The following is a 13,344-nucleotide window of genomic DNA, read 5'->3' on the forward strand; positions in this document are numbered from 1 at the left end:
GGGAGAGACGAGTTAGATAGTTCTGGAACAGTCTTAATGGTCTTACCTACATGGACCCCTAGAAAACCAATAATCCAAAATATAAAATTAATTTAAGGGAGAAACTTTACCAGAAAGTCAGCAATACAAACTAGAATGTTAATTAGGCAAAAAAAAAAAAAAAAAAAAAAAAAAAACAATACACAGGACTTAATGTTGTTTTCCCAATATTGTTAGAATAAAATAGTATTTTTGGTTTGGTTTTGTTTTTTTTCAAGATAGGGTTTCTCTGTATAGCCATGGTTGGCCTGGAACTCTCTTTGTAGACCAGGCTGGCTTCAGACTCACAGAGATCCACCTGCCTCCCAAGTGGAATTGAACGTGTGCACTACCACTGCCCAGACAATCAGGTTTTTTTTTTTTTTTTGAAAGATGCAATATGCAGAGATTCCAGAAATTAAATATCGGACTTAAAAATTTCAAAGGAGGGACTGGAATATAAAAGTGACTTGGGACATAGAATTCAACTACTTCAGTCTTTAGAAGAGACAGAATCAGCTAAGTAAAGAAAAATTTCTGGTGTGCAAGGAATTTTCTTGAATTATACTAACTAAAATAAGCGAGTGACATTGGTAATGTATTCATAAGGAATGTATTCATTCATAGCCCAGGATCTACTCTGAAGAAGCAAGATGTGGCAACAGCATGATAAGGTGGTGCTTGTGGTCAGACATTATGTGCAAGTCTCTAAAATCACAAGAAAGAAAAGCACACGAAATGTTAATGAAGGCTTCGCTTTGAGAAAAACAGTGGAGAAACAGGAGAATTTTTTTTTTTTGTTTCCTTCATACAAATTCTGTTCTGTAAGGAAAGCTTTTATTTAAAAATGGAAGTAAAAGTTATATTGGCTGAAAAGCAGGCTGGCAGCGCTCGGGTCGCAGTGGTGATCTGGACCGCTTTAACACTGCATGTAACCACAAACCTGCAGCTTCTTTATAAAGTTCCTTTTCCATTACTCTCACATGCTATTTCCAAATTTCTAGGTAACTCTTTTTCTAGAGTATTATTATGAAGATGACCAATAGTTCCCTTTTGCATATGAATTTTATGCATGTTATATGTAAATAATACCTAAAATGATTTTTTTTTCTCTTGGGACAGGGTTTTACATTATAGTCCAGGCTGGACTGTACTCTACTATGTGGCTGACCTTGAGGTTTTTGAGGTGCTTGTGCCTCAGCCTCTTGAGTGCTGTGATCATAGGTATGCTCACAAAGTATAGACTCTAGCATCTTTTGTGGAAATTGTCAGAAAATATATGTTAATAAATCCAAGAGAATCATGTAGTTAAGATTCTGAGGCATATTCTGGTAGGTCGTTTTGGGTTGAATATAGGAATTGCTCAGTTTTAATAACAGTAATGAGAATAATCATGGAGGTGTGAAGGTAGTACCCTTGGCCACCAGGAAGGCTCCACCCTTTTTGTGAAGAGATGGATGTAGTCCTTGGTCTCAATATGCCACATCTACTATAAACTTCTGAACCCTCCACCATCATTCAGGATGCATCCCTAATGGTTGGAGAAATGGTGGAGAATGTCATGGGAGAGAGAACCTGCGGATCCTTGCCTGAGACAGTTATGGAAAGAAAATCTTACAGGTATTCTTCTTGTATGTTTTACTTGGTGCAGTGCTTTAGCTGGGTAGAATAGTTATTGTTCATAGGAAGTGGTGGGTACTGGCAGTGGTCTTTCTAAGAGTGGTAGAAAGTTTATGAAAATAGCAACTTTCTATTCTTATACTGCGTATGTTGTCTCTGTAATAGAGGAAATCATACCAGAGTTCTTGAGTTCCAAACTCAAGTGGCCAATAAGACTTACCAGAAGCATTTTGGTACAGAGCATATAGACTTAATAACAGTTATTAATAACTTTCATAAACTAATAGAAATGTTTAGAAATGTGACTTATATTGTTTTAAAAAATTTTTTGAATATGTACTTTAAAACTTATTTGTAGCAAGAATTTATATTATGTCTTTTTTGGTTGTGTTAATTGGCTTCTTAACCATTTGACACCCTGATTTACTTCTCAGACACAACAGTGCTTAACACAGCTATGCCTTTTAATTAAGTGGTTAATTAACTACAGCTTCTTAGGTCTTTCTCAATTTTCCCCTAGACTAGTGGAGATTCAAGTCCCCAGAGTTCAGGAATGGCTTTTACGACAGCTCTAGTCTCACTATATCTTAAAATACTGTAAACTTTTTTTTGACTGTGTGTTAGGGAATTTTGTAAAGGTTTTCTACAAATACTCTTCCAAGTTTTAATATCGGATAATTGGTAATTCTCTTATGTGTGTAGATAAAAAGAAATATATGTGGTTATAGGGAAAGTTGCTTTTCAAACTTAGAGCAGTTGGAACTTGTACCTATAACAACCTCTATGTATGTTGACAGAAATTAGCCAAGGTAATATAAAAAGCATATACTAGTAAGAATTTGTTTATTTTTATTTTATTTTTATTGAGATAAGAAATGTAGCTTTTAAAAGACAGAATTTTGTATAACTTTCTTGTTTATTTATTTATTTATTATTTATTTTTCCTAGCTTGGGCACTAGGAAAAGAGGCCCTTTATCTGATCTTGTTTTCCAGTCCATTTTGAATCAAGAAAGACTCACTGAAGACTCCTTGAGAAGAGTCTGCTTTGAAGAAGACAAACAGAATAAAAAGGGTGGGCAAGAGTGTGGACTTCCTGAAGGCAAACAGACAAGAAGGGTGGGAACACATGCAGTTTTGTTGCATGTCTAACACTGACCTCCCTGGAGTCAACATTGAGAACTGAGAAGGCGTTAGATTTAAAAATGACCGAATTTTGTGACTTTTGAAGGAAAATGCAGGTCCTCTAGTGTGGACAGGTAATTGAACTTCAGATCTAGGACTGTCTCTGTGCTGTAGGCATCAGTCTTGAACATTCAGAAGCTCTACTTTGACCTCATGAATGATGGCAGCTTGCGATCTTTTCAGCAGAGCTTCCAAGATGAGTAAAAATAATGTCTGCCAAAACCTAAAACAGGCTGTGTGTTTATCACTAGACCTTTGTAATGCATTTCTCTTGCGTTTTAAGATTTTATGCTGCTTAACCTTAATTGTGTTTTTTTTTCAATAAATAACTTCAAAAGAAGTATGATTTCTGTTTATGTTTTGATCAATTCTCTAATTGTCCCCTTAGAGAGCTTGAAAGAATTGATATTTTAATTTTTCTTCATAACGAGTATACAGTTTATGGTATGTAATCTTATTGTTTGTTTTTCTTCAGAATTTTCAGAGACTTTTGTTACTTATTTTTTCTTTGGACAGTTTTACACGTGTAACATGTATCTTGATCATATTGATTCCCAACTCCCCAGTCTCACTCTCCCTGAGTACACACAGCTTGTCCTCCTCCTGTGATGGTCCCCTCTTCTTCCTCCTGCACCTCACTGGGTTCATCATTGCTGCCTGTTGGAATGCTGACTGATGTTAGTGGCTTTCTTTGTGCAGGTAACCATGGCTGCACCCAGTTCGTCATGTCTAGAGATGGCATTTTACAGTATCCCTCTCATCCCTGTCCTTCACCTTCTCTTCTGTGGTACTTCCTGAGCCTTGAGTTCGGTATATTGATATTGATGTCCCACTAAAGGCTGAGTGCTCATTAGTCACTTACTCCCGCCCTTTGACCAGTCATGAGCTTATGCATTACTGCTGACTTTTGCAGAGACAAGCTTCTTTGACCAAGATTCAAAGTAACACCGGTGTATGGATGTAACAATAAATGTTTAAAAGTCACTTATAAATACAACAGGTTTCCCATTTATATATATGGCCTCCCGAGTCATGGGCTTTTGACCAGGTTTATAGTACCAGTATATTCCTTCCTTGGAGCAAGCCTCAAGTTCAATTAAAACAATGGTTGGTTCTTTGAATGATCTTCATGATACTGCTGGACCATGGGGTACACCTTGCCTGGAAGGTTTTTACTGTAGCATGCAGGTGCTCACAGCTGGGTAATAAACTGTTGATGGACTTCTCTCCCACCAGCCTCTATAGCACCTTCTAGCATTATGAAAGCTAGCCAGCAGGGAGGAAGTTTTCAGTTCAAGATTGATTTCTATATGTCCTGTAACCGGAGTGTGTTGTGTCTTTAACAATAGGGTCTTACTATCTAGTTCTGGTGAGCAAATGAGAAATGGCAGTAATCTCTTTTTTCGGGAGATCGGGGGCAGTGGGCGTCTTTAATGTTTCCTGTCTAGTAACGTGTAGACACGTATTCCACATCAAGCACTGAGAGTTTCATTTAATATTCAGTTTTTCTTCATGAATGTTAATTATGTTCAAATTTCTTCTTACAAAGAAATTACATTTTTAAGTTAGCTTACCAAGTGGTGGGTTTCCTTGAGATTTACATCCTTAGTTTGCATCAGAAGAATGAGCAGCCACTGTGGGGTATGCTCAGTCTTAGAAAGTGGGGTTTATCTCCTTCAGTTTTGGTTAAGGAATGTTTACTATATCTTAATAAACGATGAAAGCGTGTTCAAATTCACACAGAACTGTTTTGAAAGTTTCACATTTCTGTAAAATGAGTATATTGGAGCCTAAATAAACTCATATAGGACGGGAAATAAAGAATAAGATTTTTTTCTTTTCAATTTCTTCATATTTGATTTCAATAAAATAATATATTTAAAAATGATTTTCAAAGAGGAGATGACTAATGTTAAAAACATAAAATATAGTCTTATTGCATTATATAACTAAAATAAAATTTTAATTACAGAGAAGACTTCTCTAGTGGTTAGTGAAGTACTTAAAATTCTCCTTTAAAATTCTTCCATGAAAGACTCATTTAAGGGCTCTTTAAAACTGGGGAAGATCTTTGAGAACACATAACCTTGACTTCATCTTATCTTGATGACTTCTAGCTAGTCATCCTGAGTGCCGTGTTTGTGGTCGTTACCTGGCACATCGTACAGCTGCTGCTATAGTTACCTCTCCAACGCCCCCCTCCACTGGCCTTTTATATAAAGGATTATCCAAAACATTGCTTGTGTTGTCTTAGTTGTGTGTTCACTTTCTCTTCTATTACACTGAGAGCTTATTTGGGGGCATATGCTGCCTTATTTTTTTTTCCTTCTCTATGATTAGCATTACATCTAATAATTGGTACGAATTGATATATGTCGAAATAATTCTTGCAGCCCTTAAGTGACGGGAAGATAAAAGCTGAGTCGTGAAAACCTATTTTCTGCTTTGGATTCCTGAGAAATCTTTTAAAGTGGGCCTTCATTAGTGCAGTGCCTTACAGTTAGCAAGTACTTAGTAAATGAATTAGTTGATCAACTTGAAATAAAAGTTGGATGTAAATATGAGTTAGTTTTGGAATGTGGTTGTTTTGGTAGAGGTGTTCACCATATTTATATTTTGTTTCTATTGCTCATGAGCACAGGAGTTACAGTGTATAACCTGGGCAGGTCAGAGGACAACTTGTGAGACCCCTGTTTCTCCTTCCACCATCTGGGCTCCTGGGATGGAACCTGGGCCATCAAGTTTGGTAGCAACTGCCTTTACTGAGCACATTGCTGGCTCAGAGTGGAGTTTGTCTTCCTCTGTTTTCCTTTCCTTAGTAAACTTTCAATTTGGTTCTCTTATCTTGGCCAGTACTACGCCCTGTCTGTGAAATGAACTCGGTTTATGAAACCATTGCAGCCATAGAGATAGAAAAGAAATGGTGGTCTCTGGAGTGAAGCAAGAACTTCTCCTTCCTTTGTATTGAAGAACCAGTAAAAATTGGAATTACTCATTTGGCTGAATTGCCAATTAAGTGTAATATTTATTATTAGTCCATTTTCTGGGCTGAATAATAGATACCATTTAGATAGAATTAGTTCCTGGGACTTGATGATTGAAATGTGGAAAGACTATTAATTTGTGGTTTTATATTTTTTTCATGTTATCTCTATGTGATACTAATTTGTAGTATGGAAGATTCACTCCATCTTTAAGTGAGTACTGACTGTAGATGCAGCTCAGTGGTAGAGAACTTTCCAGGTCTACAAGACCTTGCACATTCCTACTATTGTAAAAGAAATAACAACAATGACAAACCAAGCAAGTAGAATATTATTCAATTTAACATTTCATTAAAGACGTTAAAATAAGCAAAAACAGTTGCATAAATGCTAAAATGTTTTATTCTGGTATCTGGCTATATCTTACCCTGAAATCAGAATAAAGGGTCTGATTTAGTAAAATTATATTAACCATAAACTTGCTTTACAGCAACAGCCTATTGCACTCTTACTACTCAGCTTTTCATCACTATGCAGGTAGCTTTGACTCTTGTTGAGAGAAGGAATTCATCTTTGAAATCTGCTCTTTGTAATTTTCATCCTCAAAGATGAGTTTCCACATCACTCCTTGGTAGTTTTACAGACCTTTCTCTGTCAGTTGGTTCATTTATAGTTCTAAAGACTTTAACCTCGTGTTTCCTCCCCACAAGTGCACACACCATTAGACATTACGTTTTCAAAGACAGCAATCCTCCTACCTTGAAACCTGTATAAAAATGTCTTGTCAAATGATTTTTTTTTGCTATGATGAATTTTTATTTTCCAGAAATAGCTCAAGGTGAATATTCCCTCTCATAAATGCTTTCTATCTGAATTATTAAGCTTTCCTAAAATAAAATCGATAGTTTCCTCCAGCTTATTTCTTGAACAAAGGATTTTTAAGTTTAGCTTCATATGTTTACTTATTCTGAGTTTTATTAGCACTAGGAAGACCAAAAAAAGTCTTTTTATTGCTTCCATGCAGAAATGAACCTGCCCATAAGTAGAAACAGCAGTTTATTCTGTCATGGGTGTTGTTGGCTTCCCCATTCTCGAGATCATTACCTGAAGGCTGTGCATTTGAGGAGGCAGACAGATCTTCACTTTCTAGAGTTTGCAGGCTCTACAAACAATTTCATTACAGCTGTCATAACATCTTGACCTGTCTCTGGAATCCATGTTGCACACTGGATGCCTCCCTATACAATATTGTGTTTGTTATTGGCAATGGGCTGGTCCCTGAAACATAATGTTCAAGTTTTGATTCCCAGATCCTGTGGTGACCTAACTTAACCAAAGGACTAAGATAAAGAGAACATTTGGATTATCTGGTTAAGCCAGTGACCAATGTCATAGTAAAAAACACAGGAAGAGCCAGGAACAGGGCAGAATATGGGGTACTATGGTCACAAGCCCAAGGTCTGTGACTTGTCTTATGGGCAGGTAAGGTTTGTTGAGTTCAGGAGACCAAGTTGTGTCTGTTGGGGCAAAGCTCCTGCTCACCATATCAGAAATACAGAAAAGGTTTGTAAAGACTGATATTTCGTCCCCCCCCCCCCCCCCCAGTGACAACAGCTTTCAAGGAATGATTCTTAGCAACTGCCAAGAGTAGATGTAGAAGATGGAAGAAAAATACCATGAGCGGGCACTTAAGGGGTTTGGTAAAAGTGGATATCCTAACACTGCAGGAGGCATTGCCTGCCAGGTGCGCATTGTTACAGTAACAGCTCCTAAGAGACTGGATGTTGGAAGATGAGTCTTAAAAAAAAGAGGTGGTTTAGTCACAAGAAGTCCTCTTGGCCTTGGGTCTCTTATCTTAGTGATTACTTGATGTGGGTTTTGTTTTACTAGCATTACTATTAAGAGGAATCAGAGGGACTAAGTTTAAGACTTAAGCATAAGCCCAAATAAAGAATCAGCCTCAGTTTTCTTAAGTGATTCGGAGGATAAGGTGAGGATGGGAGAGGGTAGTGTTCTGATGCTTGGAGGCTTGTTTTGAGGAGAAAGAACACGAAGCATGTGTCTCTCACCCCAAGAAATTTAAACTTGGAAATTTGGATATCTGTGTCTTAGTAACAGTACCACTGAGATTAGAAACTGGTCAAACGGAGGCAGTTGCTCTAGTACCAGAAAGAAGAAATAAACTAGATTGGGCATTACCTACTAGGAGTAATCAGTCATATAGTTTTGAGGGAAAGAGTTAGGCTTGGTCATGAAGAAATGGAGATCGATAATGAGCAGGTATAAGTTGTGTGGACACTGAGATATGGGAAGCCTCCTATGAAGTCAGGTGGGAATTTTTTTTAATAGGAAAAATGTCTCGATAAGACAAAAATAGAATACAAGAGGTACTAAGGTTTGAGAATGCTTGTGGACAGGGACTATAAGGAACTGTAGATGGCAGAAGTCAATCAGTCCCTGGGGTCAATAAACTGGTGTTTGACCAAAAAATGTTTACCTTCCTTAGATGTCAACGAGAAGTTTTATCAAATGTGGTTTTGCTAACTTTTGTCAAGACTAGTGTCAAACCAGAAAACTGAGCTGTGACAAAACTGGCAATGACATTTTATGGCCCAAAGTCATTCTTGCTCTTCTCAGTCTTTAGAGGTGTTTCTTAATGCTCAGTGTTCTGACGGAACAATCTGTAGGCACATGTTTGAGAGTAGCCTTTTGTTTTTGCTTCTGATACAGTAATACTGTTGCTGCTGTGTATATATAAATCATAAAGGTAGATATGTTAATTTCAAATATCAAGCATTATGTATACCAAGGCTGGCTTAGGACACAGTGTTTTATATTTATGTACTTATATTTTCAGTCCTACAGTTGTCGTTTTGTGAAATTTCAAACAAGTATTAATCTATACCTTTTAGTTTAAAAAAGAGAAACATGGGATTGATCTTCCTTGCCTGATCATGAATCATGTTTTAAACATGCTCCCAGATAAGCCAGCCACAGGAACACATTTTGTTTTATTACCAAAAAAAAGAAAAAAAAAAAAAAAATGAGGGTAAACAGTGGATTGGGTTGTATTCTGTGGTACCTCCTTCTTAAGCATCTTTTAAAAAATAATCTTTGCAATGCTGCCCTCTAGTGGTCGCTTTCTGACATGCATAATTTCCGAGAAGTGGCCCCATCTCGGTACCTCACTGGTTCTCTGCCTTAGCCTGTCTTGAGATTCTCACCCATCAGCTTTGCTCATTATACCATGGTTTTTATTATTGAATCATATTAGGAAGATATTATGAGATCTGGAACAAAAGCAAAAATTAATGATGAATTGTCACACTTTCTTGTATTAGCATGTGCATTTCTTAATTACCAACTTTATTCAGTTTAAAAGTTTTACCCACTGAGTGTAGAATTTTTATATTTGTCTCTTCCATAGGTGAATAAAGTTCTTTTCTCAATGTCAATTTTATGTTTTAGAATTTTTCTTTTCAAATATTTAATTAGATTATAAATATGTATATATTTGTTTTGTAGGCCCTGTAATTTGTTTTGAATTGTTATTTTCTAACCCTAACTGAATAAATTAGTTTGTTTCTTTCTGTTTTTTCTAATTATTTGGTTTTATAATCTCTTTGTTTCTCTCTTCTTCTCCCCCTCTCTCTGTTTGCTTCCTAGTACAACTCTGATTAAATGCCGTTATATATATCTATACAGATAAAGTTTGTAATTACTTGATTTTCAATAAAATGGACCTGTAATTTCTGTAGTTTACTTGATTTAGTTAGTTAGGGGCCAGGGATATGGCTCTGTTGGTAAAGTGCTTGAAGAACAAGTGTGAAGACCTAAGTTGGAATTCTGAGCACCCATCTAAAAGCTGGTCTTGATGACAAGCATTTGCAATATTACAAAGTAAGGCATAGCTACAGTGCTGCCTGGCCTGTCCGCCTGGGCTCAGTGAAGGACTCTCAAGAAATAAAGTCAAGAGTTACAGGAGAACAGCATTTCATGTTGACTTTTGGCCTCTCTGTTGCACACCCATACATAAGAAACACACACATATACGCACAACAAAATAACTATTAAAATTGTTTAGGGTATTTTAAAATTGTGAAACATGTATGTTTAAAATATTGGTGAAGAATAAAGCATGTGTGATTTTTTTTAGAGTGCATTTTTTGACGCATTTTAAGCAACATTTAAAATGTTTCTCAGGCAGGGAGAAAAAAGGTGTGCTCTTTGTGGGGTACAAGGTGATATGTATATATAATTCAAGATATACATCATTGCATATTTACCATTGTATATTTAGGAGGATTACATTAAAGTTATGTATAATTTGTTTGCTTGACATTTTTTCAGTTCTCTAAAATGTTTTAGTTATACTTTATTTGATTCTTAAAAGTTCATCATTGATACTTTCTTAGCAGGTTTCTACTTTTGTTAACCAGTAGTAACATTTTCCAGTAAATTTTGCAGGTCATTTGGCTATTCAAACTTGGGGGAGAAGAAACTTAACCCTGTTTTCTACCCTGCACAATTACTGAAAATTCAAATGTGAAAAGTAAATAGTGAAGCCTCTAGATACCTTGTCTTTAAGTAGGCTAACATTTTCTCTTCCTTCCTTCCTTTCTTTCTTCCTTCCTTCCTTCCTTCCTTCCTTCCTTCCTTCCTTCCTTCCTTCCTTCTTTCCTTCCTTCCTTCCTTCCTTTCTCTTTATTGTTACTACTGTCTGTAGTGAGGAGAGCAATGGAGTTCCTTTGAGGATTTTTTTTTCCTGAAGAAAGGAAGCATAAGGAGTGTTTATTTTTTAAAAAATTAAGTCTTAGTATTTACTTTTAACTCTTATGACTTTATGTCCCTAGGTCATACATATATTTCTGGCTATTGCTTTTCAGAATTGTATAACATTTTTTAAAATATTTTTGACACTTTCATAACATCATGTATTATAAAAATATTCAACCTCCCTTATTTCTATCGCCTCCTTCCTTTCTCTCTTGACCCCTTCTCCTCACCTAGTCCCCCAATGGCTATACCCTAGAGAAAACAAGGCTCTCTTCCCCAGCACCCATTAACAGTCATTAGCTCTTTAGGAAGGGATGGGGGCTCATGGTTACCTTTTCAATGAGTTTGATGGAGAGTTGGCGGCTGAGTCCTGTGCAAATATCCACACCTGCTGTGTGTTCATGGCTTTGGTGGACAATAGCATTTCAGGACTGACTTTGCCATCCTCTGGCTCATACTTTTGTCTCCTCTCTCTTGTGTGATGTTCCTTTGTCCTTGGATGGAGGAATGGCATTGGTGTCCTATTTAAAGCTGAACACTTACCAGTCACTTATTCTCTCTGCTTTGACCAGATGGCATTCTCTTCAGAAACTATTACCTCTGTAGAGAGGAGCATCTCTGCCCCTTCCTGAGAACTGTGCTGGGTTATGACAAACCCTGGGTCATGGTAAATAAGTAGAAGGCAGTTTGACACATTCACTTAGGGAAATGATGACCCGTTCTCTTGCCTGGAACTATTCCCTCCCCTGCTGGAGGCTTTTGACAAGGCTTATAGTGTCAGACAAGTACTATATCCCATCAAATAGCCGATGCTGGTGAGGCTGTGTGGAGAGGAAACCACCTATTCAGTGGGAGTAAAGGGTACAGTCACTATGGAACTCAGCATGTCAGCTTGTCAAAAAGCTAAATATGGAGTTTGTATATGATCCAAGTACAACGCCTGCAAATATACTTAAAGGAACTTATGTTCTATGATGTATATACCAGCATGTATATCCATGTTTAGCAGGGGTCTGTGCACCACAGCTAGGAAATAAAACCATCCCAGAGTCCACCATCTGATGAATGATAATGAAGATGAGATAGATATATGGAATAGAATTCTAGTCAGCCTGTCCTCAGCAAACTGGATGTAGTACTACCTGAGGACCCAGCTATACCTCTCCTGGATGCTATAGATGTTGGAGCATCTATACTCAAAGATGCTCCAACATATAACAAGGACACATGTTCCACTATGTTCACAGCAGCCTTGTTTATAATAGCCAGAAGCTGGAAAGAACCCAGATGTCCTTCACCAGAGGAATAGATACAGAAAATGTACATTTACACAATGGAGTACTACTCAGCTTTTAAAAACAATGACTTTATGAAATTCTTTGGCAAATGGATAGAACTAGAAAATATCCTGAGTGAGGTAACCCAATAACAAAAGAACACACATGGTATATACTCACTGATAAGTGGATATTAGCCCAAAAGATTGGAATACCCAAGATACAATCCACAGACCACATGAAGCTCAAGAAGTTGGAAGACCAAAGAGTGGATGCTTCTGTTCTTCTTAGAAAGGGGAACAAAATATTCACAGGAGGAAATACAAAGTGTGGTGCCGAGACTAAAGCAAAGGCCTTCCAGAGACTGCCCCACCCAGGGATCCATCCCATATACCAAACCCAGACAATATTGTGGATGCCAAGAAGTGTGCGCTGACAGGTGCCTAATATGGCTGTCTCCCAAGAGGCTCTGCCAGAGCCTGAGAAATAGAGTCGATTGCTTGCAACCAACCATTGGACTGAGAACAGCGTCCCAAATGGAAGAGTTAGAAAATGGAGTTAGAGAAGGGACTAAAGGAGCCAAAGGGATTTTAAACCCCACAGGAAGAACAACAATATCAACCAACCAGAACCACCAGAGCTCCCATAGGCTAAATCAGCAACCAAAGATACACAAGGAGGTACCTGTGGCTGCAGCCGCATATGTAGCAGATGAGAGGTGAGGCCCTTGGCCCTGTGGAGGCTCAATACCCCAGTGTAGGGGAATTGTCAGGCAGGGAGGTCGGAGGGAGTGGGTGAGTAAACACTCATAGAGGCAGGGGGCGGGGCATAGGAGAGGGGGATTCCAGAGGGAAATCTGGGAAAGGGGATAGCATTTGAAATGTAAGTAAAGAAAATATCCAATAAAAAATGATTGCATTAAAAAATAAATGAAAACTACAGAAACTGTTGTGTTTTGCTTCCTTCAACTGCAATTTAAATTTGTTTCATTTTCTGGTAATATCTTCTACCTCTTTAAAATATTTTACTTTCTTCATATTATTACTTTCCCTTGTTTTATACCCATTTAGAAAGCTTTGAAGAATTTGGCTCATTTTCATTTGTTGCATAATTGTTTTTATACTTACGTTTTAATACTTTGTTTCTATTATTACAATTCCATGTGTGTTCATGTGGAGGCCAGTGGCCTTCCTAAGCCTTCTTAAGTTCTTGAGGCTTGGTCTCTTACTGAACACAGAACATCCAGAGCGTCAGCTGACTGATTAGTGAGCTGCAGGGTTCCTCCTGTCTCCATCTCCCAGTGTTGTGTTTACAGGAACCGCCTGCCATATTCAGCTTTCTACATAGATGCTGAGGGTCTGAACTCACGTTCTTATGCTTGAGCATGAAGTCCTTTACCCACTGAGACATCCCAGCTCCAAGAACTCCCATCTATTAAAAATGTTTATTAAATGCTCACTGAATTTTCTTTTCTTTGGTTGTACTA

At 37.5% G+C, this 13,344-nt stretch overlaps 2 protein-coding genes across 12 annotated transcripts in view; both read left to right on the forward strand.

Moving 5' to 3' along the window:
* MACROD2 (mono-ADP ribosylhydrolase 2) overlaps nucleotides 1-13,344 on the forward strand; it is a gene marked incomplete at its 3' end in the record, with an annotated part of 1,819,824 nt that overhangs the window by 20,227 nt on the left and 1,786,253 nt on the right. The gene's annotated exons all lie outside the window — the stretch shown is intronic.
* Nucleotides 1,140-3,161, forward strand: LOC308432066 (uncharacterized protein). Its single transcript, XM_080931774.1, has 3 exons — nucleotides 1,140-1,242; nucleotides 1,541-1,638; nucleotides 2,587-3,161. Exons 2-3 carry the CDS (start codon nucleotides 1,553-1,555, stop codon nucleotides 2,786-2,788), a joined length of 288 nt encoding a protein of 95 aa, XP_080787900.1. The 5' UTR covers nucleotides 1,140-1,242; nucleotides 1,541-1,552; the 3' UTR covers nucleotides 2,789-3,161.

The sequence above is a fragment of the Micromys minutus genome, assembly GCF_963924665.1.
Source record: "Micromys minutus genome assembly, chromosome: 17".
Taxonomy (NCBI): domain Eukaryota; kingdom Metazoa; phylum Chordata; class Mammalia; order Rodentia; family Muridae; genus Micromys; species Micromys minutus.